The 26,643-nt window shown below is 38.8% G+C and overlaps 3 protein-coding genes and 1 pseudogene across 9 annotated transcripts in view; 3 read left to right on the top strand and 1 right to left on the bottom strand.

The window, feature by feature from the left end:
• The window catches only part of OTUD7B (OTU deubiquitinase 7B), a 135,874-nt gene extending 119,470 nt beyond the window's left edge, over positions 1 to 16,404 (bottom strand). Inside the window, exon 1 of one of the 3 annotated variants that reach the window (XM_077970379.1) lies at positions 15,711 to 16,404. The gene's annotated coding sequence lies outside the window, so the exon portion shown is untranslated. The remainder of the gene's footprint in view (positions 1 to 15,710) is intronic. The other 2 variants (XM_077970329.1, XM_077970426.1) reach the window with 2 other exon arrangements.
• The window catches only part of PLEKHO1 (pleckstrin homology domain containing O1), a 154,518-nt gene that overhangs the window by 41,838 nt on the left and 86,037 nt on the right, over positions 1 to 26,643 (top strand). The gene's annotated exons all lie outside the window — the stretch shown is intronic.
• LOC715146 (large ribosomal subunit protein eL6-like) lies at positions 2,149 to 3,511 on the top strand (annotated as a pseudogene).
• Positions 16,164 to 26,643, top strand: part of VPS45 (vacuolar protein sorting 45 homolog) — an 81,383-nt gene continuing 70,903 nt past the window's right edge. For 3 of the 5 annotated variants that reach the window (XR_013398705.1, XM_077948656.1, XM_001098282.5), the window contains exons 1-4: positions 16,520 to 16,732; positions 17,421 to 17,555; positions 20,955 to 21,015; positions 26,081 to 26,160. Coding sequence is in view for 4 of the 5 variants with exons in the window: in XM_077948656.1 (XP_077804782.1) it covers positions 16,640 to 16,732; positions 17,421 to 17,555; positions 20,955 to 21,015; positions 26,081 to 26,160 (369 nt within the window). In the remaining variant the exon portion in view is untranslated. Of the gene's footprint in view, positions 16,389 to 16,519; positions 16,733 to 17,400; positions 17,556 to 20,954; positions 21,016 to 26,080; positions 26,161 to 26,643 lie in introns of those variants that run through there. The other 2 variants (XM_077948649.1, XM_002801756.4) reach the window with 2 other exon arrangements.

Genomic DNA, 26,643 nt, shown 5'->3' with positions numbered 1-26,643 from the left:
CTTGACATATCAGGAATGAGCCATTTCTAAAAGAATTATTTCAATAGAAAAATATTCTGCTCTCTTCATGTTAAAAACTCTCAGTAAACTACGCATTAAAGGAACATACCTCAAAATAATAAGAGCCATCTATGACAGACCCACAGCCAACATCATACTGAATGGGCAAAAGCTGGAAGCATCCCCCTTGGAAATTGGCACAAGACAGGATGCCCTCTCTCACTACTCCTATTCAACATAGTATTGGAAGTCCTGGCCAGAGCAATAAAGCAAGAGAAAGAAATAAAGCACATCTGAATAGGAAGAGAGGAAGTCAAACTACCTCTGTTTGCAGATGACATGATTCTATATGTAGAAAACCCCAGAGTCTTGGCTCATAAGCTCCTTCAGCTGATAAACAACTTCAGCAAAGCTGCAGGATACAAAATCAATGTACAAAAAACTAGCACCCCTATGCACCAACAATAGTCAAGCTGAGAGCCAAATCAGAAAGGCACTCTCATTCACGATTACCACCAAAAAAATAAAATACCTAGGAATACAGCTAACCAGGGAGGTGAAAGATCTCTACAATGAGAATTACAAAATACTGCTCAAAGAAATCAGAGAAGCCACAAACAAATGGAAAAGCATCCCATGCTCATGGATAGGAAGAACCAATATTAAAATGGTCATATTGTCCAAAGCAATTTACAGATTAAATGCTATTCCTTTTTTTTTTTTTTTTTGAGGCGGAGTCTCGCTCTGTCGCCCAGGCTGGAGTGCAGTGGCGCGATCTCGGCTCACTGCAAGCTCCGCCTCCCGGGTTCCCGCCATTCTCCTGCCTCAGCCTCCCGAGTAGCTGGGACTACAGGCGCCGCCACCACGCCCGGCTAATTTTTTTGTATTTTTAGTGGAGACGGGGTTTCATTGTGTTAGCCAGGATGGTCTCGATCTCCTGACCTCGTGATCTGCCCGTCTCGGCCTCCCAACGTGCTGGGATTACAGGCTTGAGCCACCACGCCCGGCCAATGCTATTCCTATCAAACTACCAATAACATTCTTCACAGAATTAGAAAAAACTATTCTAAAATTCATATGGAACTAAAAAAGAGCCCAAATAGCCCAGGCAAAAAGAACAAAGCTGGAGGCATCAGGTTACCTGACTTCAAACTATACTACCGGGCTACAAGCATGGTACTCGTACAAAAACAGGCACATAGACCAATGGAACAGAATAGAGAGTCCAGAAATAAGGCCACACACCTACGACCATCTGATCTTCAACAAAGCTGACAAAAACAAGCAATAGAGAAAAGACTCTCTAGTCAATACATGGTGCTGGGATAATTGGCTAACCATATGCAGAAGATTGAAACTGGACTCCTTCCTTACATGATATACAAAAATCAACTAAAGATGGATTAAATACTTCAATGTAAAACTCAAAACTACCAAAAGCCTGGAAGACAACCTAGGCAATATTATCCTGGACTTAGGAACAGGAAAATATTTCATGACAAAGACGCTAAAAGCAATCGCAAAAAATTGACAAATGGGATCTAATTAAACTTAAGAGCTTTTGCACAGCAAAATAAACTATCAACAGAGTAAACAATCTACAGAATGGGAGAAAATATTTGCAAACTATGCATCTGACAAAGGTCTAATACCCAGCATCTATAAGGAACTTAAACAAATTTACAGGAGAAAACAAACTACCCCATTAAAAAGTGGGCAAAGGAAATGAACAGACACTTTTCTTTTCTTTTTCTTTTCCCTTCTTTTTTTTTTTCTTTTTTTTTTCTTTTGAGACTGAGTTTCCCTCTTGTCACCTAGGCTGGAGTGCAGTGGCACACTCTCGGCTCACTGGGCAACCTCTGCCTCCTGGGTTCAATCGATTCTCCTGCTGGAGCCTCCCAAGTAGCTGGGATTACAGGCATGTGCCACCACTCCCGGCTAATTTTTTATTTTTAGTAGAGACGAGGTTTCTCCATGTTGGTCAGGCTGGTCTCGAACTCTCGACCTCAGGTGATTCGCCTGCCTCGGCCTCCCAAAGTGCTAGGATTACAGGCATGAGCCACCACGCCTGGCTGAAGAGACACTTTTCAAAAGAAGACATATATGCAGCCAACAGACATATGAAAAAAAGCTCAATATCACTGATCATTAGAGAAATGAAAATCAAAACCACAATGAGATACCATCTTACACCAGTCAAAATGGCCATTACTAAAAAGTCAGCTCTTTCCCATCTTACAAGATGGAGGGTGAACAAGTTCAGAAGCCAGATACTAAAGAGAAGAAACCCAAAGCCAAGAAGTCTGATGCTGGTGGCAAGGTGAAAAAGGGTAACCTCAAGGCTAAGAAGCCCAAGAATGGGAAGCCCCATTGCAGTCAAAATCCTGTCATTGTCAGAGGGATTGGCAGATATTCTCCATCTGCTATGTATTCCAGAAAGGCCACGTACAAGAGGAAGTACTCAGCTGTGAAATCCAAGGTTGAAAAGCAAAAGGAGAAATTTCTTGCAAGTCTTACAAAACCAGTTGGTGGTGGCAAGAACAGTGGTACTTAGGTGGTTAAACTTTGCAAAATGCCCACGTATTATCTTACTGAAGATGTGCCTTCAAAGCTGTTGAGTCAAGGAAAAAAAAACTCTTCAGTCAGCACGTGAGAAAACTGTGAGCCAGCATCACTCCCAAGACCATTCTGATCATCCTCACTGGACGCTACAGGGGCAAAAGGGTGATTTTCCTGAAACAGCTGGCTAGTGGCTGGTTACTTGTGACTGGACCTCTGGTCCTCAATCAAGTTCCTCTACGAAGAACACACCAGAAATTTGTCATTGCCACCTGAACCAAAATTGATATCAGCAATGTAAAAATCCGAAAACGTCTTACTGATACTTACTTCAAGAAGAAGCTGCAGGCCGGGCATGGTGACTCACGCCTGTAATCCCAGCATGTTGGGAGGCCAAAGCGGGCAAATCACTTGAGGTCAGGAGTTCAAGAACAGCCTAGCCAACATGGTGAAATCCCGTCTCTACTAAAAATACAAAAATTAGCCGGGTGTGGTGGCATGGGCCTGTAATCCCAGCTACTTGGTAGGCTGAGGCAGGAGAATCGCTTGAACTCAGGAGGCGGAAGTTGCTGTGAGCCAACAGCGTGCCACTGCCTGGGTGACAAGCGGGAAACTCAGTCTCATAAAAAAATTTAAAAAAAAAAGACATTGCCCAGACACCAGGCAGGTGAGATCTTGCACACAGAAAAAGAGAAATACAAGATTACAGAGCAGCACAAGATTGATCAAATAGCTGTGGACTCCCGGATTTTAATCAAAATCAAAGCTATTCCTCAGTTCCAGGGCTACCTGTGATTTGTGTTTGCCCCAACAAATGGAATTTATCCTCACAAATTGGTGTTCTAAATCTTTTTTTTTTTTTTTTTTTTGATACGGAGTCTTGCTCTGTCGTCCAGGCTGGAGTGCAGTGGCGCGATCTCAGCTCATGGCAAGCTCGGTTCCCAGGTTCACGCCATTCTCCTGCCTTAGTCTCCCGAGTAGCTGGGACTATAGGTGCCCGCCGCCACGACCAGCTAATTTTTTGTAATTTTTAGTAGAGACGGGGTTTCACCGTGTTAGTCAGGATGGTCTCCATCTCCCGACCTCGTGATCCGCCCGCCTTGGCCTCCCAAAGTGCTAGGATTACAGGCATGAGCCACCGTGCTCGGCCTCATGTTCTAAATTTCTTAAGAAGAACTTAATTTAAAAACTCATAACAAAAGAAAAGTCAAAAAATAACAGATGCTGATGAGGTTGCAGAGAAAAGGGAATATTTCTGCACTGTCGGTGGAGTGTAAATTAGTTCAACCATTGTGGAAAGCAGTATGGCAATTCCTCACAGGGCTAAAAGCAGAACTACCATTCGACCCAGCAATCCCATTATTGGGTATATACCCAGAGGAATATAAATTATTCTACCATAAAGACACATGCACACGAATGCTCATTGCAGCACTGTGCACAATAGCAAAGACATGGAATCAACCTAAATGCCCATCAATGACAGACTGGATAAAGAAAATGTATGTATACACCATGGAATACTATGCAGCCATAAAAAAGAAGGGGATCATGTCTTTTGCAGGTACATGGATGGAGCTGGAGGCTATTATCCTTAGCAAACTAATGCAGGAACAGAAAGCCAAATACTGCATGTTCTCACTTATAAGTAGAAGCTAAATGATGAGAACTAATTAACACGAAGAAGGAAACAACAGACACTGGGGCCTACCTGAGGGTGGAGGGTGGGAGAAGGGAGAGGAGCAGGAAAAATAACTCTTGGGTACTAGGCTTAGTACCCAGGTGGCTAAATAATGTGTACAACAAACCCCTGTGACATGAGTTTACCTGTGTAACAAACCTGCACATGCACCCCTGAACCTAAAATAAAAGTTTAAATAAATAAATAAATAAGAAAAAACTATTATACTCATGACTCCTTTACCACTAATGAAATTTAAGGAGTTACAGGAATACGAATTTTCTAGTACTTACTTCATATGGCTTGCCTGTTCTCTTAAAACATCATCTAAGATGTTAAAAATAATTCAGTCACATTGATGGTCATCTACATATCTAACACCAAGAGCAGCCCAAAAACAGAATAATGATAATAAAAGGGATCTTAGCAATTAATCTAGCTTGATCTTTTTTAAGGAATAAAACTTATTCTGTATGTCCTTAACATTATAAGTTATTTTAAAATTCATCTCTCATGAATTGTAATAATTCTGGGGGGAGGCAAGCATGTGATAAATATTTTTATATTCCATTTGTTGATGGGGAAACTTATAAAGAGTAAAACAGCACAGTATAAAATACTTGCTATGAAAAATTAATTACAGCTAGGCTAAAGACTACTTGTATCATCTCAATTCTCACATCAATCTGAGGTAGGCGTTATTTTCTCCATTTACAAATGAGGAAACTGAGGCACAGAGAAGTTACATAACTTGCCAAGTTATGTAGCTAGTACACACAGAATCAAATCCAGGCTCATTGATTCTAGAGCCTGCACTCTTAACCTCTATATTATAATTTTCCTAATACCTAAAAAGGACAATTTTCTTAAATATCCATGAGTCTATAACTGACACAAATAAATGACGAATAAATAAATAAATAGGGGAAGATAGGACAGGTCTTCTTTACAGAAAATTCCAATTAATACATATTGAAGGAATGAAGAAAATAATCACCGTTAGTTAAACACCAATTGTTGCAGGCAAGGGCAAGAACCATCAATGGATTACAGCTAAAATTAGGAGGCAAAATATGATGAGAAACAGAATATTTTCATAGCTTCAACACATCTCTCCACATGACATATGTTAATTACAAGGAGAAAAATAGTAATTTTACAGTGGAGAAAGCCCGCAGACACCATGTAAACCAAGTGATCAAAGTTAATATCACCAATGATAAGATATATCGACATTATGTATGCCATGATATTGAGAAGGCTACATCACTTTTTTTATATTTCTGCCAAAAATGCACAACCTCAATCTATTAATGAGAAAATATTAGATAAACCCATACTGAGGGATATTCTACGAAACAACTGACCAGTATGCTTAGAAAGTGTGATTTAGTTAATAGTATTTTACCAATGATAATTTCCTGGTTTTGGTCTTTGTACTATGGTTATATAAGAAGTTAATATTGAAGGAAGTTCGGTAAAGAGTATATGGGAACTCTATTTTTGCAACTTTTCTGTAAGTTTTAAATTTCAAAATAAGTTGAAAAAGTAACAATTTTCTTAAAATCTATAATTCAAACCTTATTAATTTATCTTCCTCTTTATTCTCAGAGAGGCCAAATTGGTAAGTTCTCCATGAGTTGACTAGTGTCACTGGCAGAGGAGCTAAGAATAGTTCTCCATGGGTCAACTGTCTTCTCCAGATGCTACCTGCTTCTATAATGAGATTGGATGATGACAATACACAATAATCTTGTATTTATGAGTAGTAAGAACAACTATTTCAAAATGAAAGGATTCAGTCTTTTCTCTTAGACGTCATGTTGATTAGTTTTTAATCATGAAGTAAAATTATTGCCCATGATTCTGAAGTTCTGCGTCTTGATACTCTAAGACATTATATACAGTGAAACAGCATTCTGTTAGGATTTGTCCAATAAAGTCCTTTTCATTATCATAATGTTTTAAACATGTAGACTCAGTAATCCTTACTCTAAGAAGGTAGATATATGACTGTGTTAAGGCAATAAGTATGAATAAACAGAAATGTTTAGCTAACATTACAGCTTAACTCAAAAGGTCTGAATCAAGCCTAAAACAGAAAAGTATGACAAGTGAAAGCACTGCCCAAATGCCCTTGGAGCATAATTACGAGCCCATTTTAAGGGGCAAATACTAATAGAATTGGATGAAGAATCGTGGGACAGAAGGTTTAGGGGTAAAGAATAGTATTAAAGCTCAACGGGAAGAGAACAAAAACTACTCAATCTCATTGTATTCTCTCAGCTCCCAATAATCTTGACCCTCTACTGCTTTGCTACTCAAAATGTGGTCCATGGAACACCAGCACCAACATCATCCTAAGCTAGTTAAAAACACAGGATATAGGCTGGTGCCTTTAATCCCAGCACTTTGGGAGGCCAAGGCGGGGCCTATCACTTAAGTCCAGGAGTTCGAGATCAGCCTGGGCAACATGGCAAAATCCTGTCTCTACAAAAGAATACAAAAATTAACTGGGCATGGTAGCACACCCCTGTAGTTATAGCTACTCAGGAGGTTGAGGTAGGAGGGTCACCTGAGGCCAGGAGGTTGAGGTTGCAGTAAGCTGAGTCATGATTGTGCCACTGCACTCCAGCCTGGGTGACAGGTTGTTTATTTTTTGAAACTGGGTGACCCTGTCTCGAAAAATAAAAATAAGTAAATAAATTAAATAAATAAAAATACATGATATAATAAGACCTCATCCCAGATCCATTGACTAAAAAATCTGCATTTTAGCAAGATCCACATGTGATGAATCCCCAGGAGATTTGTATATGCACATTAAAGTTTGATCAACATTTCCCGAACACGTTGAGTTTTAAGGAAATAAACAATAAGATATGTCATACCACATTAATCTCCAAATTGGTGGTTTAAGTAACTTGGTATTTCATTAGACAGCCTTTCAATCTCACTTTAGAAGAGAAAGCACAATAAAATATGCAGTATAAAAGGTATTTTAGGTATTCTTTATGTTTGTCTGTTAGTGTCTAGTTAGGAAAAAATATTTCTTTTGCAATAAATTTTCTTATTTTATAATTTTCTTACAAAATGTACCAAATCTGTTTTTTAAAGTAAATATGTATTAGACATTTTTTAAGAATACTGACATATTAAGTACTGAATGCAAATACATACTTTCTTCCTTTTTTTTTTTTTTGAGACAGAGTCTTACTCTGTTGCCCAGGCTGGAGTACAGTGGTATGATCTCAGCTCACTGCAACCTCTGCCCCCCAGGTTCAAGCGATTCTCCTGCCTCAGCCTCCTGAGTAGCTGGGATTACAGGCACCTGCCACTATGCCTGGCTAATTTTTGTAGTTTTTAGTAGAGACAGGGTTTCACCATCTTGGCCAGGCTGGTCTTGAACTCCTGACCTCATGATCCACCCACCTCTGCCTCCCAAAGTCCTGGGATTACAGGCATGAGCCACCATGCCCTGCCACTTTTCATATTCCTTTTTTTTTTTTTTTTTCTTTGAGACAGAATTTCACTCCTGTTGCCCAGGCTGGAGTGCAATGGCGCGATCTCAGCTTACTGCATCCTCTTTCTCCCAGATTCAAGGAATTCTCCTGCCTCAGCCTCCCAAGTAGCTGGGATTTCAGGCATGCGCCACCATACCCGGCTAATTTTGTATTTTTAGTAGAGATGGGGTTTTACCATGTTGGTCAGGCTGGGTCTTGAACTCCCGACCTCAAGTGATCCGCCCGCCTCATCCTCTTAAAGTGATGGGATTACAGGCGTGAGCTACCATCATATTCTTTCTTTAATGCCCAGTCTAAGTAGGGAAGATAAACATTTACTAATATGTTCATTAAAATAAACATAAAACTCAGCTACTCTGGGCACACTGCCTATGGAGTAGCCTTGCTCTGCAAAGAGTGGGAAAAAAAAAGAAAAAATATTTAAAAATTTTTTAAAAACATAAATCTTAATAACAATGTAAATACAAAATATTCAGCTAAAAGTTGGAAGGGTTCAGACCAATATGAATTACACGATCCATTACATCTGTTTGCCATTGCAAAACAAACAAAAAAACCCAACAGTCTTTTGATTTAGTATACTTTTAGTCATTTCAACCATTTCATGAAATAGAAGATAGTTTAAAAGAGAAAAAAAATCAAGGGTAGAAGTAGGGCCATATGTTCTTACTTAATATTGGGATATAAAAGAGAAAATACAAGTAACATCAGTGTGACTCCTTCAATGAGATTTCAACGCCTCATCTCACATATTTTTAGGCTATTAGGTGACATCTAGGGCTGAAGGATTTATTCACCAATCAGTATGTTAGGTGATGAACTGTGTCCCCCCAAAATTCCTGTGTTGAAGTCCTGACCTTCAGTATCTCAGTATGGGGTTGCATTTGGAGAAAGGGTCTTTAAAGAGGTAATTAAGGTTAAATGAGGTCATTGGGGTGGGCCCTACTCTAATATGATTGGTGTCCTTATAAGAAGAGATTAGGACACAGACACCACATAGAGACCATGTGAAGACACAGGAGAAGACAGCCATCTACGAGAGACCTCAGAAGAAACCAACTTTTGACACTTGACCTTAGACGTCTAGCCACCAGAACTATTGAGGAAATAGGTTTCTATTGTTTAAGCTACTGAGTCTGGGGGTACTTCATTATTGCAGCCCTACCAAACTAATATAGCATCTGACATAGAAGATGTGTAATAGGTATTTACTGAAGGAATGAAGGTTACAGTTTATCCAGCAATTAATTCTGCCCAAAGCTGAGGCTGAAGGTTGACTTTCCACCAGTAAAGTCAGATTAAATATTTATTCTGCAGTAAGACAGGCAAAAAGCTATTATTAAATATGAGGAATATCCACATACCCTCCACCCATCTTAAGAAATGAAGCGGCGGGGCACGGGCTCACGCCTGTAATCACAGCACTTTGGGAGGCCGAGGCCGGTGGATCATGAGGTCAGGAGATGGAGACCATCCTGGCAAACACCGTGAAACCCAGTCTCTACTAAAAAAAAAAAAAAAAAAAAAAAAAAATTAGCCAGGCGTGGTGGCGGGCGCTTGTAGTCCCAGCTACTCTGGAGGCTGAGGCAGGAGAATGGCATGAATCCGGGAGACGGAGCTTGCAATGAGCCGAGATTGCTCCACTGCACTCCAGCCTGGGCAACAGAGCGCGACTCCATCTCAAAAAAAAAACAAAACAAACAAACAAAAATAAATGAAGCATCAGCATTATAGAAGTACCTGTGCTCTGGTTCCCAGTGGCATCCCTCTTGCTCCCATGCTAGAAATAACCACTAATTTAATTTGGTTATCATTCTGGATTTTTCTTTTTCTTTTCTTTTCTTTTTTTTTTTTTTCCAGACAGGGTCTTGCTGTCGCCCATGCTGGGGTGCAGTGGAACGATCATGGCTCACTGCAGCCTCAAGCTCATCGCACCCGGCTGATTTAAAAAAAAAAAAAATTTTTTTCGTAGAGATGGTGTCTCCCTGTGTTGCCCTGGCTGGTCTCAAACTTCCAGCCTCCAGCAATCCTCTCGCCTTGGCTTGCAAAGTGCTAGGATTACAGGCGTAAGCCACTGTGCCCAGTCACATGTAGCATTTCTTCATACACCTATCTATAGGTTTGTAGCCCTAAGCAATATAATATTATTTTTGCATGTTTTCAGACGTTATACAAATAATATCATACTCGACAAGGACTGTGTATGTTGTTTCTATACACCTACCATCTTTTTTAGATTCAACCATATGGATGCCCTTAACTCTGGTTTATTCATCTTAACTGCTAAATATGAATACAGTATTTTGTTATAAAATCATACCATGATTTATTTATTTATTCTTCTGTTGATGATCTTTTAGGTTGTTTTCAACTTTTTTGCTATTATCAGCAATACTGTTAAGAACATTCTTATATGTGTCTCACATATATGTGAGAGTTCTCTAGGGCAATGATTTCCAATTCCTTTCATGACCGCCCACAGGAAATCTTGGAAAAGCATACAGGTAAAAAAAGAAAAGGGGGGCTGTTCATAGCCAGCAGTGACCTGCCCGGGGCTCTGGCTGCCCCAAGACCTGCTTGGCTACTCCTAGCCTAATAACAAGTGTGGGGACAAGAGTGACTTTATTTTAAATGCTAATCTGCCATGTAACTTCTGACTAACCCCAAGTCTGGGAATGCCTCCAGAATGTCTAAATGATGTATTAGTCTTTATGCAAGAACCTCTATTCACTGTAAGTTTCCACCTAAACCACACTTGATGCTGTTGCAGAAATCATAGGCTGTGATGCCCATAGCCACCTACATACTCCTTCCAGAGCACATATACTTTCCCTAAGATATAAGCCCTGGGTCTGGGAGGTTTCGATGCAGAGATCTACCTGTCATGCAGCTGCCCAGGACCATATTTCTGTCTGTAAATTCGCCTAATAAATCACTCAAAGCTGACAAACTGGGTCTGTCTGCCTCCTTCTTTGCCTTCTCAGCTCCTTCAGCATTTGGGGGCCACTTTGCACATATGGCCCATTCACAGATCAAAGAAAGGAAGCTTCTTTGGGAGTTTCCATGGAAGCAAGAGTGATATATACCAAGTGGAAGAATTTTTGAGCACAAGAGTATGTATAGTACATCTTTAGCTTTTTAATGTCCACATTGCTCTCCAAAATGTTATATCAATTTTTACACTTCTACTACCAACATATGAAGTGTTTTTCTACGTTTTCACCAACACTTGGTATTAGCAGACATTTTAATTTTTGGATATGAAACGGTAATTCCATTGTGACTTTAATTTGCAATTTTTAGATTACCATTAAGTATCTCTTCGCATTTACTAATCATTTATTTCATTTTCAGCAAATTCCCTTTTCTAATCTTTTGCCCAAGAAGTTATGTCTTACTCTGAGCAACAGTTCTTTTCTACCCATGTTAGTTAGGAATCTCTCTTAAACAAAAGCACATTCTATTTTATATATCAGAGCAACTTACAAAACTACCATAGTGCACAGTCTACATTTTGTAAGCTGCTAATCTATACAATGGTCTAGAACTGATTAAAAAGCGAAGGGAGAAACCTGATATACATTTTGTTTCTTTTTTTCTTTTCTTTTTTTTTTCTAAGACAGAGTTTCACTCTTGTCGCCCGAGCTGGACTGCAATGGCGCAATCTCAGCTCACTGCAACCTTCACCTCCTGGGTTCAAGCAATTCTCCTGCCTCAGCCTCCCAAGTAGCTGGGATTACAGGGGTGCACCACCACTCCCAGCTAATTGTGTATTTTTAGTAGAGATGGGTTTTACCATGTTGATCAGGCTGGTCTCAAACTCCTGACCTCAAGTGATACACCCATCTCAGCCTCCCAAAGTGCTGGGCTTACAGGCGTGACCACCAAGGGTGGCCCTGACTTATATTTATAACAAGCTCAAATCACCAAAAAATTCACTCAGACTAGATCATTTCATCCTTGGGAATGCAAAGATCTTATTTAACTAAATTTTCAGTTACTCAGGTCTCTGAGAATATTACCTGTAGTTTCTGCAGATAGAAATGGTTCTAGGCCAGGCATGGTGGCTCATGCCTATAATCCCAGCACTTTGGGAGGCCAAGGCAAGCAGATCAGTTGAGGCCAGGAGTTCAAGACCAGCCTGGCCAACATGGTGAAACGCTGTCTGTACTAAAAATACAAAAATTAGCCGGGTTTGGTGGCAGGCGCCTGTAGTGCCAGCTACTCAGGAGGCTGAGGCATGATAATCACTGGAACCGAGGCAGAGGTTGCAGTGAGCCGAGATGGCACCACTGCACTCCAGCCTGGGTGACAGAGCAAGACCCGGTCTCAAAGAAAAAAACGAGAAATGTTTCTTGCTGTGGAGTGGTTGTCATACAGAAATCCAGCTTCTTTGGTCATCTCAAAATGCTACAAATGGTGAACTTATTTGTAATCAAAAGTGTGAATTCAGGATCGTTATTTTAAAGGAGTCTGCACAGGATTTGATAGCCGGTTGGTAGTCATGCTACGAGCCAAGTCAGCTATAATATTCTCACTGTGGCTATTATCAATTTACCTACTCAGAAAGGTGAAATCACTGAAATTACTGAATGTGCAGACAGAACTCTTCATGCAGCTAATTTTTACTTAATGATTTAAAGCTATTACATGTTTTTGCTACCGTAAAGCTCAACACATCACAGTTAGTGAACTGTGATGAAAATTTAACAAATTCTGTTTGATTTGAGGCTGCATAGACACTAAGCCTCTGAAATCATTTGAAGCATATTTTTCTTAAGTTTTTTCTTCATAAAAATTGCATGTTTTACAAATTATGATGGAGTAGGTCAAATCTTCCCATTAGTATTTCTATTATTGTATAGTAATACAAGATCAAGTCTTAATGGAAATTATATTTAGAAACCATAGATTACATTTGCTGAAATTGATCTATGTTTACATTTTCTTGTCAATGGGAAATACATATAACCGTAAGTGAAAAATAAACTAAAACATGTTTATCTTTTTATTTCTAATAATCAAAGCTGATATTTATTGAGCATTTACCATGCACCATGCACTGTGTAAAATACTTTTTTGCACATTATTTCATTTAATTGTCACAAATTCACGAGGTAGGTTATGTTATTACCATTTATCTGATGAGGCAATGGTTAGAGAGGTTAAGAACACTGCACAAATACTGGTTGTATGATACAAGCAATCCTTTCTTTCTTTCTTTTCTCTCTTTCTTTCTTTCTCTCTTTCTCTCTCTTTCTTTCTTTCTTTCTTTCTTTCAGGGTCCCACTCTGTTGCCCAGGCTGGAGTGCAGTAGCATGAACATGGCTCACTGCAGCCTCGACTTCCAGGGCTCAAGCAATCCTACTACCACGCATCTCGAGTAGCTAGGACCACAGATGCACCCACTATGCCTAGCTAATTTTTAAATTTTGTGTAGAGACAAGGTTTAGCTATGTTTCCCAGGTTGATCTCGAACTCCTGGGCTCAAGCAATCCTCCTGCCTTAGTCTCCCAAAGTGCTAGGATTACAGGCATGAACCACTGTGGCTGGCCAATACTGCCATTCTTTATGCAAATATTTTTTTCAATTGTTATCAAGTAGGAAATCTAATTAACTTCAGTTTCATTGAATTTCATCTTTACTTCCTTCCTATCCATGGCTTATGAGAGAAGTGTTAACATGAAGCAACAAGGATTATGGTAAATAGAGAATTAATAATCTAAAATAACTAAGAGTTGGCCATATTGTTATTATAATTATACTGAAGCTTATTTACATATTCTTTGTTTTGTGTTGAAACCTTGAGTTCTGATGGGGGAAAATCATGATTTTGATTAAACACAAAATTGCTTCTCGCCTTTTGGCTAAGATCAAGTGTAGATTAAACACAAAATGGGTAGTTAAACCTCTAAATAGTACACACTTTGGAGAAAGCTGAAGTACATGTAATTATTTAAATCATTCCTGATTATTTAACTTACATATTTACAAGCCGAAATAAAATGTGCAAATGTAAATAATGCTTTTTCTTTTCTTTTTTTTTTTTGGAGACAGGGTCTCACTCTGTCACCCAAGCTGCAGTGCAGTGGCACACTGTAACCTCAACCTCCTGGGTTCAGGTGATCCTCCCATCTCATCGTCCCAAGTAGCTGGGACTGCAGGCGCCGGCCACCATGCCCAACTAATTTTTTGTATTTTTTTTGTACAGACAGGGTTTCATCATATTGCCTAGGCTGGTCTTGAACTTCTGGACTCAAGCGATTGGCCTCGCCTTGGCTTTCAAAGTGCTGGGATTACAGGAGTGAGCCACCTGCCTGACCAATACTGCATTTTTTGACTTCCTGTTTTCTATCCTTAAAGCACTGATTTCTTGGACCCAGTGAAAACAAATTTTTCAGGTTGAAGATTTTAAGTTAATGTAATCATTCATATTTGAAGGATGTCATGATTTATTTTTTAATGTCTTTACTATTGAAAATATTTCTTGTTATTATAGTTTATTTATACCCTAAATTAAAAATAAGCAGGCACTTCATATTCTGGATTTGCTGTCACTTGCCTACAACAAAACAAGTAACTCTGGGTTTATACTGGATGAGTTACAAAGCGAGAGTTTGGATTTTATCATTGGTTTCAGTCCTAATTTTAGAGGTGTGGGGATACAAAAGAAGTTCTTAATTTGGAGACATTTAAAATGGCTTGTGTGGTTTTCTTCAGGAAGGAAGCATGCTGTCTAACTTCAGGACCATCACAGCACCCTTTAAATATGTAATAATTATTTTGTTCAAAATGTTTATGTTCCATATCTTATCACTCAATGTATAAAATATCACTGCCACTGACATCAATTACATTTTATGGAAAATGGAGTGAATTAGTAAGCTGTCAAGTAGGTATTTTCCTCCTCCCTCAAAAAGTTATGTGTCCAAGTATAAATCATCAAAAGGATGCAGATTCTTTCCATATATTGCTTACAAATTGACTATTGTTTAAAAAGGCACAAATTTCAAAAAAATAAAAAAAATAAAAAATAAAAATAAAAAGGCACAAATTTCATAGACAAGTCTTTATCTCCTTCTTTCTTAAAAAAGCACAGAAAATGGGGGAAAAAGTCTTCTATACTGCAGTCTAAATTATAGGTAGGAAAAATAAAAACCAAGTGACATGGGAGATTGGAGGTGAATTTTCAAATATCAGTAATTTACAGGATTTACAGGATTTTCATTAGCATGGTTTCCACGTTTTCTGTAAGATATGAACATTTAAATTGATAAGAATGGAAGATTCATATAACATTAGTTTTTCTTACTTGTATCCATTTAAAGATTCACATTTTCACTTTAATATATAACTTAAGACTTTTCTTTCAAAACACATCTAAAAATTAGTAAAATGCCTAAATGGAAGCTTTATTTACTTGGTAGAAAAGCTGAAAAAAATAAAAACATATTCTTCACAATTTCAGAGGTGACAAAAATCTCTTATATTTCAGTAGTTTCTGATCTCCCTTAAGGGATTTGAAAATTGTATATGATGTTGCATAATCTTAAGAAGATTAACGTTAAAGTGCTACTGGTCTATTTCAATTGTGTACTTCTTACAATATAATGAAAGAATTTATTTGGTAATCCTGAATCTATTGACCTCACAAACACTGGTCATTATTTTGGTGAAAATATTCATAAGCATTTTTAGTTACTGATTTCTAACAGTTGTTTCTTATTATCTTCCTGATTTTACAATTCCCCAAAGTAAAGGTGCGAAAAACAAACATCTACCCTCCTTTTCGACAAATGCCATGATAGAGGGGAGACTTGTGTGGTGTAAACACAAATGTAGACATTTGGAAGTTGATGGTTTTAAGATTCAATAAAAACTTGAAGGTTTTGGCTTCAAATCCCCACGCTAGTTTGTTTTAGTTCTACCGGATACATGTCCCCTACCCATTTCAAAGGACCCAGTCAACTCCGCTCTTGCCTGCAGTTTCAGCGTCGCGGGTGACCCGCGCCCCGCCGGAGTTGGAGCTGGCAGAGTCCGATTGCTCAGAGCGCCGAGCCGGGGGTGGGGCAGGGGTACGCTTGCAGGTCCGGTGGTCACGCTGGCTGAGAGCCCCCACGGCCGACCCGCGCTGCAGACCCTCCTGGAGAACCTCAGGCCTCTCCTCAAAAACATCCCTAAAACGCGTTCCCTTTGTTCATTCATTCATGTTCAATTTCATATGCCCCTCTGTCTTGGGAAAACCAATTCGGGCCTCTGCAGCCTCAACACAGGGGCACTGTTCCCGCCTATTACTGACCCAGTGAAGCCGGGAAGACGAATCTCGACCACTGTTTCGCAGATACCGCGTGTGATTTATTAAATGCCGTCTCTCCGAGTCCCAAGTGGCCGGGAGCATTATGCCACCTCCCTTGCCCTCATCTCTCACTGCCATGCAAGAAAGCGTTAATGGCAAATAGGGACCACGGCCACGCTCCGTCGTTCCTGCTTCCAAGCAAACCTTGTGCCAGGTTCCTCATTTCGCGAGGCTCCACTCTCTTGGGCTTCAGGCTGCGGCTGGGCCTCCAGGACCAAAGGGCAATAGAGGTCTGAGAGTCCGGGCCTCAGGCATATGCAGGCCGCAGGTGGGAGGAGAATAGCGCCCGCGCGTGGCAACAGCCCAGGGCATCTCCGCCGGATTTTTCCATCCCCGGGATAGGCTTGGTGCCCCGTACACTCCAGCGGAACTACAACTCCCAGCACCGTGGTTGCCCGGACTCCCGGAAGCCGAAGCCCGGCTGGGAGGAAGCAGCTGAGACCCCGCCAACAGACCGGGGGTTAATTTAGACAGAAAAGGGGGCGGGAAGGGCTGTGGGATACTTGTCAATTCGCCGCCATGAACGTGGTTTTTGCTGTGAAGCAGTACATTTCCAAAATGATAGAGGACAGCGGGCCTGGTATGAAAGTACTTCTGATGGATAAAGAGACGGTGAGTTTGCTTTTGCTCAGCATTTGTCAAGGAACCCTCTCAACCTTACAATAGCTGGTCCCATTCCACAGTAGGATTTAGCATTTAATTAAAGATATGAAAATAAGGGTCAGTTTGTGTGGAATTGAAAAGTTGTATAAAGCTTGCCCGGTGGGTTTTTCAGTCTAAATGGCTCCAGCCACTGCCCAGAGACTGCTTCTACCCGAAACAATTTATTGGAATCAGAAATCTTTTAATAAATGTCTCTGCCAATAAATCATTAATATGTTAGAGCACTTGGAAGACTTTGGGATGGGCCTACTGTTTCCACTCAACATTGCGTTTTAAAAGTAAAGCTGTTGGAGCTCAAGCTGAACTGACAGGTTATTTGTTGGCCACAGACCAGAAAACAAAATTCTTTAAGGTGATAGAAAAAAATATTTTTGGAAATGTATGGATTGTTCCAGTTCAAAAAGAGCATGTTTTTTCTTTGTTTTTTGTTTTTAACCTTGACACTTCAGCTGAAAGGAGAGAGCGTATTTTTCGTTCTTGTATGTTACCTACCTGTTTGGATGTTCAGTAAATGTTATTACGTATATTACTATTTAAGTTATCCAGCTAAGTATTAATGAAAAAAGAGGCTTAGATATGCTACTTGTTTTTATTATTCTAGACTAGCATACTTTTAGTTAATCCTTTGTTTTTACAGACTGGCATAGTGAGTATGGTATACACACAATCGGAGATTCTACAGAAAGAAGTGTACCTCTTTGAACGCATTGATTCTCAAAATCGAGAGATCATGAAACACCTGAAGGCAATTTGTTTTCTTCGACCTACAAAGGTACTGCATAAACTGAGTTTCCATCTGCCCAGGCAGATGCAGCACACTCTAATCTGAAAGCATTAAGAAGGCAAAATAAATTTGTATTTTCATAATTTGTGGCATCATAATTATCCTGGTTCATCAGTATTATAACCTTCATTTTTCTTGTTTTGTTTCCATATTTCAGTTGACCCCTTACAGCCAATTCTTCCTTCAAGATGTCTTTTAGGTTCACAGCTATTCCCATTGCCACTAATGAACTACTCTTAACAGAGACCCACATTACTTTATTCCTGGATTAACCTCCGTATCTGTCACATTGAACACCATCAACACTTAATTTCGTATACAGCTATGAGTGTCTTGAATCTTTACCACTTTATTCACATTTATGCTCAGAAACTTCTGGTGGTTTGATGTTATTTCCATGATTAAATCTATATTTAGCCCAGCAGTTAAAGCCCTCCTTTGTTGGTTTCATTTGCCCATATGTATCTAGCCTTCCTGTGTCCTAGGTCTGCTGCTCCTCTGTAGCCAGCTGGGCTACTGTTGGAATGAGCAATTTTACATGCTCATTCCTGTTCACTGGTTTTTTTTCTTCCACTAATTAAAAGTTATTTGGCCATTTGTCACTTTTTGTCCATCACCTTCTAAATCTAGCTTGAGTCTCTCCTTTAAAAATCCTTTCCTATTTTAATACTTTCTTTTTTTTTTTTTTTTTTTTTTGGAGTATCCCTGTGTTGCCCAGGCTGGAGTGCAGTGGCGCAATCTCAGGCCCACTGCAAGCTCCACCTCCCGGGTTCACGCTTCTCCTGCCTCAGCCTCCCGAGTAGCTGGGACTACGGGCGCCTGCCACCACGCCTGGCTAATTTTTTTGTATTTTTAGTAGAGATGGGGTTTCACTGTGTTAGCCAGGATAGTCTCAATCTCCTGACTTCATGATCCGCCCTCCTCGGCCTCCCAAAGTGCTGGGATTACAGGCGTGAGCCACCGCGCCTGGCTGTTCTACTTTGTTGATTCATATTCATATTCTTCAACTCTAATGCACTTTATCATGCTTGTACATATGTACTTTCCAGAATGCAAATCTGATCATGGCACTCCTGCTTGAAATCCTTAAATGACTTCTCATTGCTTTTCTGATAAGGGCAAAAGTCCTTAATTGTAGCCTTCAAGGTGCAGCATGGTCTGGTTTCTACCATTTCTCCAGCCTCATTTCGAACCATTCCCCTTTTGCACTCTGCACCTTAATCACCTTAATCTTTCAATCCACTATATTCCCCTTGTTCTGTCATGCCACAGGACCTTTGCATAGGCTTCTTCTTCTGCCTGGAACTTCACTTCCTCAAGTAACCCTTCCCTGGTTTTGCTGACCAGGTCAAACCTGCCCCTTATGTGCATTTACAAAACCATCTTTATCGCCCTATTGCGTGTCATGGTTTGAACTTTTGTATGGTTTGGGTGATTACCAGCAGTAATCCATGAAAACAGATATGATATCTGTTTTTTCTCACCCTATATTCCCAATGCCTGTCACACAGTGGACACTCAATAAATAGTTGCTGAATTAATGAACACATGCTGTGTTATAATAGTTTCCAATTGTTTCATATTTATAGCTCTTAGTCATGATATTTTGCTTCAAGAGGTACCTTAGAGATGATCTAGTTCATTATTTCCTAATTTTTTTATTAGAGAAACTCTTTGACTGCTATGTACTGTCTCTCAAACTCTTTTAAGAATCTTTCCTTTTGGCCGGGCACGGTGGCTCACACCTGTAATCCTAGCACTTTGGGAGGCCCAGGCGGGCAGATCACGTGGTCAGGAGATCGAGACCATTCTGGCCAACATGGTGAAACCCCGTCTCTACTGAAAATACACACACACACAAAAACAATTAGCCAGGTGTGGTGGCAGGCACCTGTAGTCCCAGCTACTAGGGAGGCTGAGGCAGGAGAATTGCTTGAACCAGGGAGTTGGAGGTTTCAGTGAGCTGAGATCACGCCACTGTAGTCCAGCCTGGCGGCAGAGCAAGACTCCGTCTCAAAAAATAATAATAATAATAATAATCTTTCCTTTTTCTTTTTATTATTTTGTATATTCTCTTTTGTCTTTTTCCACATTGTCTGAACTTTTAGGAATCTTTTAATTCAGTTTGTTATTTTTGCCTAGCATATTACGAGGAAGTAATTGAGGTTTAAAAGATATTTTAAATTTTTTTCTTAAGATTATATTATAACGTTAATTTGAATGCATTTTTAAATCTAAATGACAATTTTTAAAACCTTTTCCCCATTAATAAGCAGTATACATTGCTTACATTTTTCTTTTAATTCTGTAAAGAAAGGTGATTTTTAAAACAAATTACTAAATATGTTTAGGGAACAATTTATATTGAAATTTAACCAGGTATTATAGTATCAAAAATCAATAAAACCTGCATTATAATCTTATGTAATCGGAATTCTTATATTTTGACCATATAAAAATCAACTTTTTTGTTTTAAACTTTTATACTTTATTTTAAATTAATGTAATTATAGAAAGATCTTAGCCTACTACTTGCAAATACTTCACAAACATTGTAGTTGTGCAGAGTCTTACATCCCAATAAATTAAAAGCCAAAGTGAATATAATTAACTATATTTTCTCTTGAATGTTAATTTTTAAAGGAATAGACACATTTGATGTTCTAGGTAAGAATTTTGATCAGGCCAGGCGCAGTGGCTCACACCTGTAATCCTAGCACTTGGGAGGCCAAGCCAGTAGATCAGTTGAGGTCAGGAGTTCAAGACCAGCCTGGCCAACATGGTGAAACCCTGTGTCTACTAAAATTACAAAAAATTAGCTGGGTGTGGTGGCACAAACCTGTAATCCCAGCTACTTGGGAGGCTGAGACAGGAGAATTGCTTGAACCTGGAAGATGGAGGTTGCAGTGAACCGAGACTGTGCCATTGCCCTCCAGCCTGGGCGACAGAGTGAGACCTCATCTCAAATAAAAAAAAAAAAAAAAAAGAATTTTGAGCAAGTGAATACAATTTATAGACAAACAGCTCGATGTGAGTTTGCAGAATTATAATCAATTTTATGTTGTATTTCAACATCTGTGTCCCTTATATTCTTTATCTTAATTTGGCCAAAATGCAGTTGGTTAATATTTAATATTATACACATACTATTAAATAATATATGATTCCTGATCATTGTATTCATCTCTTTTGTCTCCAGCCCTTACCCACCAACATGTGCACAAAATTTATCTGTCTGCAGCCCTTATCCACCAACATATGCAACACTTAACCTAGACTTCAATATGCAGTAGATGCAGTAAATAAACAAATCAATGGGTAATGCTTATTACTTTTTTCCTTAAGCAACTCTCCTCATATTTTGTTCGCTTGTTCTTCATTTTCTAGGAGAATGTGGATTATATGATTCAGGAGCTCCGAAGACCCAAATACACTATATATTTCATTTGTAAGTATGTTAGTTCACTTTTTCAAACTCATAACAACATCCCAGTTAGTGTGTTTCATTGAGCCCTTTATGTCACTAATAAGTTCATTGGATCTGTCACTATAAAGATCTCGTTTATTTAACGTCCTTCCAAAGTATTAAAAGTCTGTTGACCTGCCGGGCATGGTGGCTCAAGCCTGTAATCCCAGCACTTTGGGAGGCCAAGGTGGGCGGATCACTGAGGTCAGGAGTTTGAGACCAGCCTGACCAACATGGTGAAACCCCATCTCTACTAAAAACACAAAATTAGCTGGGCATGGTGGCGCATGCCTATAATCCCAGCTACTTGGGAGGCTGAAGCAGAAGAATCGCTTGAACTGGAGAGGCGGAGATTGCAGTGAGCCAAGATTGTGCCATTGCACTCCAGCCTGGGCAACAAGAGCGAAACTCTGTCTCAAAAAAAAAAAAAAAACAAAACTTTTGACCAATATTCTGTTTCAGAGGGCTAAATGTGATTTCCATTCATCTTTGATTACTTAAGTTAAAAATTTTACATTTTACTTTGCCTTTCAAGATGCTTTGTAAGTCACAAGTTGTAAGTAGACAAATTTTACATCTCACCCCTGCCAAAAAAAAAAAAGTATATACTTATCCCCATTTTACACTTAGGAATTGAGGCATGGAAGCTGATTTATTTTTTGAAATGGGAAGGTAATACTTGAGTTTGTTGGAAAAGCAGAGATTTACTTTACATACCAGATAAAAGCCTTTCACTTCTCTTTGTTACTATATTTAATGCATTGAAAGTATAAATCATCAGGTAGTGATCTCTTATGTGCACAACTTTCTTGGGTTGGGGGTTAGGTAGGGGAGGTCTGGAAATAAACTAGGTTTGTATTTACTATACAATTTACATGGATTTTTTTGATCCAATACATTTGGCTGTGGAAGTTACATCCATTCTCCTCTAGATGTCATTATTGATCTTTATGTTAATAGTATTAGTGTAGTCTGTTTGGTAATATTTCCAAAACCAAGGACTAGATTTAACAGTAAGTAGGGCATTTGAGAAGTTTTAAAGCTTACTTAAAGGTATTAGAGTTTTAGGGTTTAGACTACAGTCTAAGACATGTACTTTCTTCAGCGTATACTACTTAAATGGAATAATGATACAAAAAATTAACATTTGTGAAAAGACTATATATAAGAGCTCTCTCATATTTTATTTCATTCACTTTTGTGTAGAACTGAAAAGTTATATAAAGCTCGTCCAGTGGGTTTTCAGTGCACAACGCCCCAAGAGGTAAAAATAGGCAATTTTATTAATCTGTGGCATCTTAATTTTTGTTTGTTTTTGGCTAAGAGTCACAGGTTTTCTTTTTAAAATTAAACTTTCTATTCTGAAGTAATTGTAGATTTGTGTGCAGCTGTAAAAAAAAAAAAAAAAAAAAAAACACAAATGATCGCAGATACCCTTTACCCAGCTTCCCCCATGTAGTATCTTACATGACGATAGTACAATATCACAACCAAGATGTTAACACTGATACAGTCAGGATACAGAACATTTTCATCTCTATAAGGATCCCTTATATTGCCCTTTTATTAGCTTATATGGACTTCTCTCCCACGCCAACCCCCTCATTAACCCTGGTAACCACTAATATTTTCTCCATTTTATATTTTATCATTCGAAGAATGTTCTATAAATGAAATCATACAGTATAAAACCTTTTGGGAATGACTTTTTTTACTCAGCATAATTCTCTGGAGAGTCATCCAGGCTGGTATGTGTGGGTGCGTGTGTGTGTGTGTGTGTGTGTGTGTTTGCTTTTTTGTTTTTTTGTCTGAGAAGGAGTCTTGCTTTGTCACCCAGGCTGGAGTGCAGTGTCGCCATCTCAACTCACTGCAACCTCCACCTCACGGGTTCAAGCGATTCTCCCACCTGAGCCTCCCGAGTAGCTAAGATTACAGGTGCACACCACCACACTCAGCTAATTTTTGTATTTTTTTTAGTAGAGACAGGGTTTCACCATGTTCATTGGCCAGGCTGGTCTGAAACTCCTGACCTTGGGTGATCCACCTGCTTCGGCCTCCCAAAGTACTGGGATTACAGGCATGAGCCACCAGACCTCGCCTGTTGTGTGTATTAATAGTTCATTCCTCCTTTGAGCTGGAGTTGCAAAAAAAAATTTTTTTTTAATTTGAAAATAGTTCATTTCTTTTTATTGCTGAGTAGTATTCCATGGTATAAATGTACCACAGTTTGTTTAACTATACACCATTGAAGGACATATGACTTGTTTCTACTTTTGACTATTACAAATAAAGCTGCTATAAATATCTGTGTACAGATTTTTATGTGAAAGTTAAGCCTTCATTCTCTGGGATAAATAACCCCCAGGAGTGCAACTGCTGAGTCATATGGTAATTGCATATTTTCTGTATTAAGAAACTGCCAAATGTTTTCCTTAATGTCTATACCATATTACATTTTCACTAGCAATGCATGGGTGAACCAGTTTCTTTGCATCCTTGGGAGCATTTGGTGTTGTCTCTATTTTGTATTTTAGCCATTTGCATAGGTGTGTAGTTATTCTGGTATTTTTAGTATGATCACAAGCTAGATCTCTGATATATTTGTGTGTATATATACACATACACATATATAAATATATACAAATCACATATACATATGTAGGTATATATGTACATATATCCCCTGTGCTGCCAAGTTTAAGTAGATGTATATAATAACAGAATTACTCTTTTGCTGAATCTCTTGGCTAAAAATTGAATTCATCATGAGGTGAAAGACTCCTTTTTCCTCTAAACAGTTCTTTGTAGCAGTTGACATTAATAATGGTTAATCTAGTGTTTACTCTTCTGGTTCTAAAAATTGTTTGATTTGGACTGTAAATCTGTGAAGCAGAAGAAAAAAATTATATTAGCACCACAGCCTATGAAAAGTAGACTTCAGATTTCTTGGATGGCATAATCCATTTCAGAATTTTATTTGATTGATGTAAACTAAAATGAATTTGTATGTAGTGATTTTATTCATTACTAACTTGCAGCACAATTTATATCAGTACTAAGCTAGCTTGTTCATCTCTCTTTTATACTTTTTAAAAATATTTTTATGTTACTAAATCTCTTGTGTAATAGGCCCCTCTCTTTATTTAAAAAAACTTTTTGTTACGGAACATTCATTCATTTATTCATTTATTTGAGATGGAGTCTCACTCTGTCGCCAGGCTGGAGTGCAGTGGCACAATCTCATCTCACTGCAACCTCCACCTCCTGGGTTCAAACGATCCTCCTGCCTCAGCCTCCCAAGTATCTGGGATTACAGGCCCATAGCACCATGCCTAACTAATTTTTGTATTTTTAGGAGAGTCGTGATTTCACTGTGTTGGCTAAGCTGATCTCAAACTCCTGGCCTCAAGTGCGATCTGCCCACCGTTGCCTCCCAAAGTGAGGGGATTACACATGTGAGCCACCGCACCGAACTTTTAAAGACATACAAAAGTAGAATAGTATCATAAGTCCCAATGTACCTATCAGCTGGTTTCAACAGTTATTGAGCCTCACCCAATCTTGTTTTAGCTATACTGTCACCTACTCCCCCACCAATATTATTTTAAAGCAAATCTAAGACATTATATAATTTTATCCATAAGTATTTCAGTATGCATCTCTAAAAGATAAGGACTCATTTTTTAAAAAGCACATTTCCATTATTACATGTAGATTAAAAATGAAAAATAATTATTTTTTTTCTTTTTTTTTTTGAGACAGAGTCTCCCTCTGTCACCCAGACAGAGTGCAGTGGCATGATCTCGGCTCACTGTAAACTCAACTTCCCAGGTTCAAGTGATGTTACCTAGGCTGGTCTTGAACTCTTAGTACTATTTTCAAATAACCATTCAGCGTTCAAATTTAAAATTGTCTCTTTTTTTTTTTTTTTTTTACAGTTTTTTTAAATCAGGATCAAAGTAAGGTTCACACATTGCTGTTGGTTGATATGTTAAGTTTCTTAATCTTCTGTATAGGTCTTCCCACCCTGCACCTGCTGCCCCATGCAATTTATTTATTGAAGAAACTGTTAAGTTTTCCATAGTCTGGATCTTGCTGATTGCATCCCCATGGGGTAGTTTAACATGTTCCTTGAAGTTTAAAATACTCCTCTATCTTCTGGTTCCTGTAAATTCATAGGTGAATACAGAGCCTTAATTAGGTTAAGATTTGATTTCTTCTTGGCGAGAATACTTTATAGGTGGTATTGTGTACTTTCATTGGCTATTTATTCTTTTGATATTAGCAGCTGCTGATGCTCAATGCCTGGGTCCATTCAATTGATTCATTAGGGGTTAGAAAAAATGATGATATTCTAATTCTGTCATTAACATTCGTTAGTTATTGTTGAGCCGGAATATTTTCACAAAGAAAAATTTTCCCTCATCTATTTGGTTACCTGGTAGTACAGTTTATATATAAAACACAGGATGAAAGTTTACTTCTCTCTCCTTATTCGCTATTTTCAATAAAATGACTTGGTTCCCTAGTGTTCTCATTCTCCAATCCCTCTGATGGTGGTTCTTTTTTTTTTTTTTGAGACAGAGTCTCGCTCTGTCGCCCAGGCTGTAGTGCAGTGGCCTGATCTGGGCTCACTGCAAGCTCTGCCTCCCGGGTTCACACCATTCTCCTGCCTCAGCCTCCTGAATAGCTGGGGCTGCTACAGGTGCCCACCACCACACCCGGCTAATTTTTTTTTTTTTATTTTTAGTAGAGACGGCGTTTCACCGTGTTAGCCAGGATGGTCTCCATTTCCTGACCTCATGATCCACCTGCCTCAGCCTCCAAAGTGCTGGGATTACAGGCGTGAGCCACTGTGCCCGCCGGCGGTCCTTTTAATATATATATATATATATAAAAAATTATGAATTTGTGGATTAAATATATTTGTGCTACCCATTCCAGTTTGAAGGTCACTTATTCATTAGGCTTTAACTATCAGGCCCTTTTACATATACTTGCAGCAGAAATTATATCCTTTGAGTCAACCCCAACTCGTATGTTTCAGATTTCAGTAATGTGATCAGCAAGAGTGACGTGAAGTCATTGGCTGAAGCTGATGAACAGGAAGTTGTGGCTGAGGTTCAGGTAAACATATTGGTCCTGTAACACATCTCGTATGTTGGCCCTTTTTAAATATTTGAGTCTAAAAATAAAAAATAAGGAAAGGTCTGTCTCGAAGTTTTTTTATGAACACTTAAATATGTTTATCACATAAGTGAGGAATATTGTTTTCAGAGGCAGCAGATAAACTAGTTTTGAATTTTTCAGAAGGATGTGATAGGTGATAAATGAATAAAAAGAATGACCTGTTTTAAATTATATTCTCTCTCATGACAACACATTGGACAGCAAAGTTCTTTTTTATCTGAGTAGAACATTATATCTCCTATTAGCAGTATGTTATTTTTACTAATTGATAAGTATGCATAGAGGTCTCCAGAAATATAATGTGTATACCTTTACAACTTTTATTTTTTAGATTTATTGTTATTGCTACTGTTTTGTAATTATTTTAATTCTCCCACGTTGACTGTTGTTACTCAATTATTAATTGAACAATTTTGTGTC

The sequence above is a fragment of the Macaca mulatta genome, chromosome 1 (genome assembly GCF_049350105.2).
Source record: "Macaca mulatta isolate MMU2019108-1 chromosome 1, T2T-MMU8v2.0, whole genome shotgun sequence".
Taxonomy (NCBI): domain Eukaryota; kingdom Metazoa; phylum Chordata; class Mammalia; order Primates; family Cercopithecidae; genus Macaca; species Macaca mulatta.
This window is presented reverse-complemented; position numbering and strand designations above follow the sequence as displayed.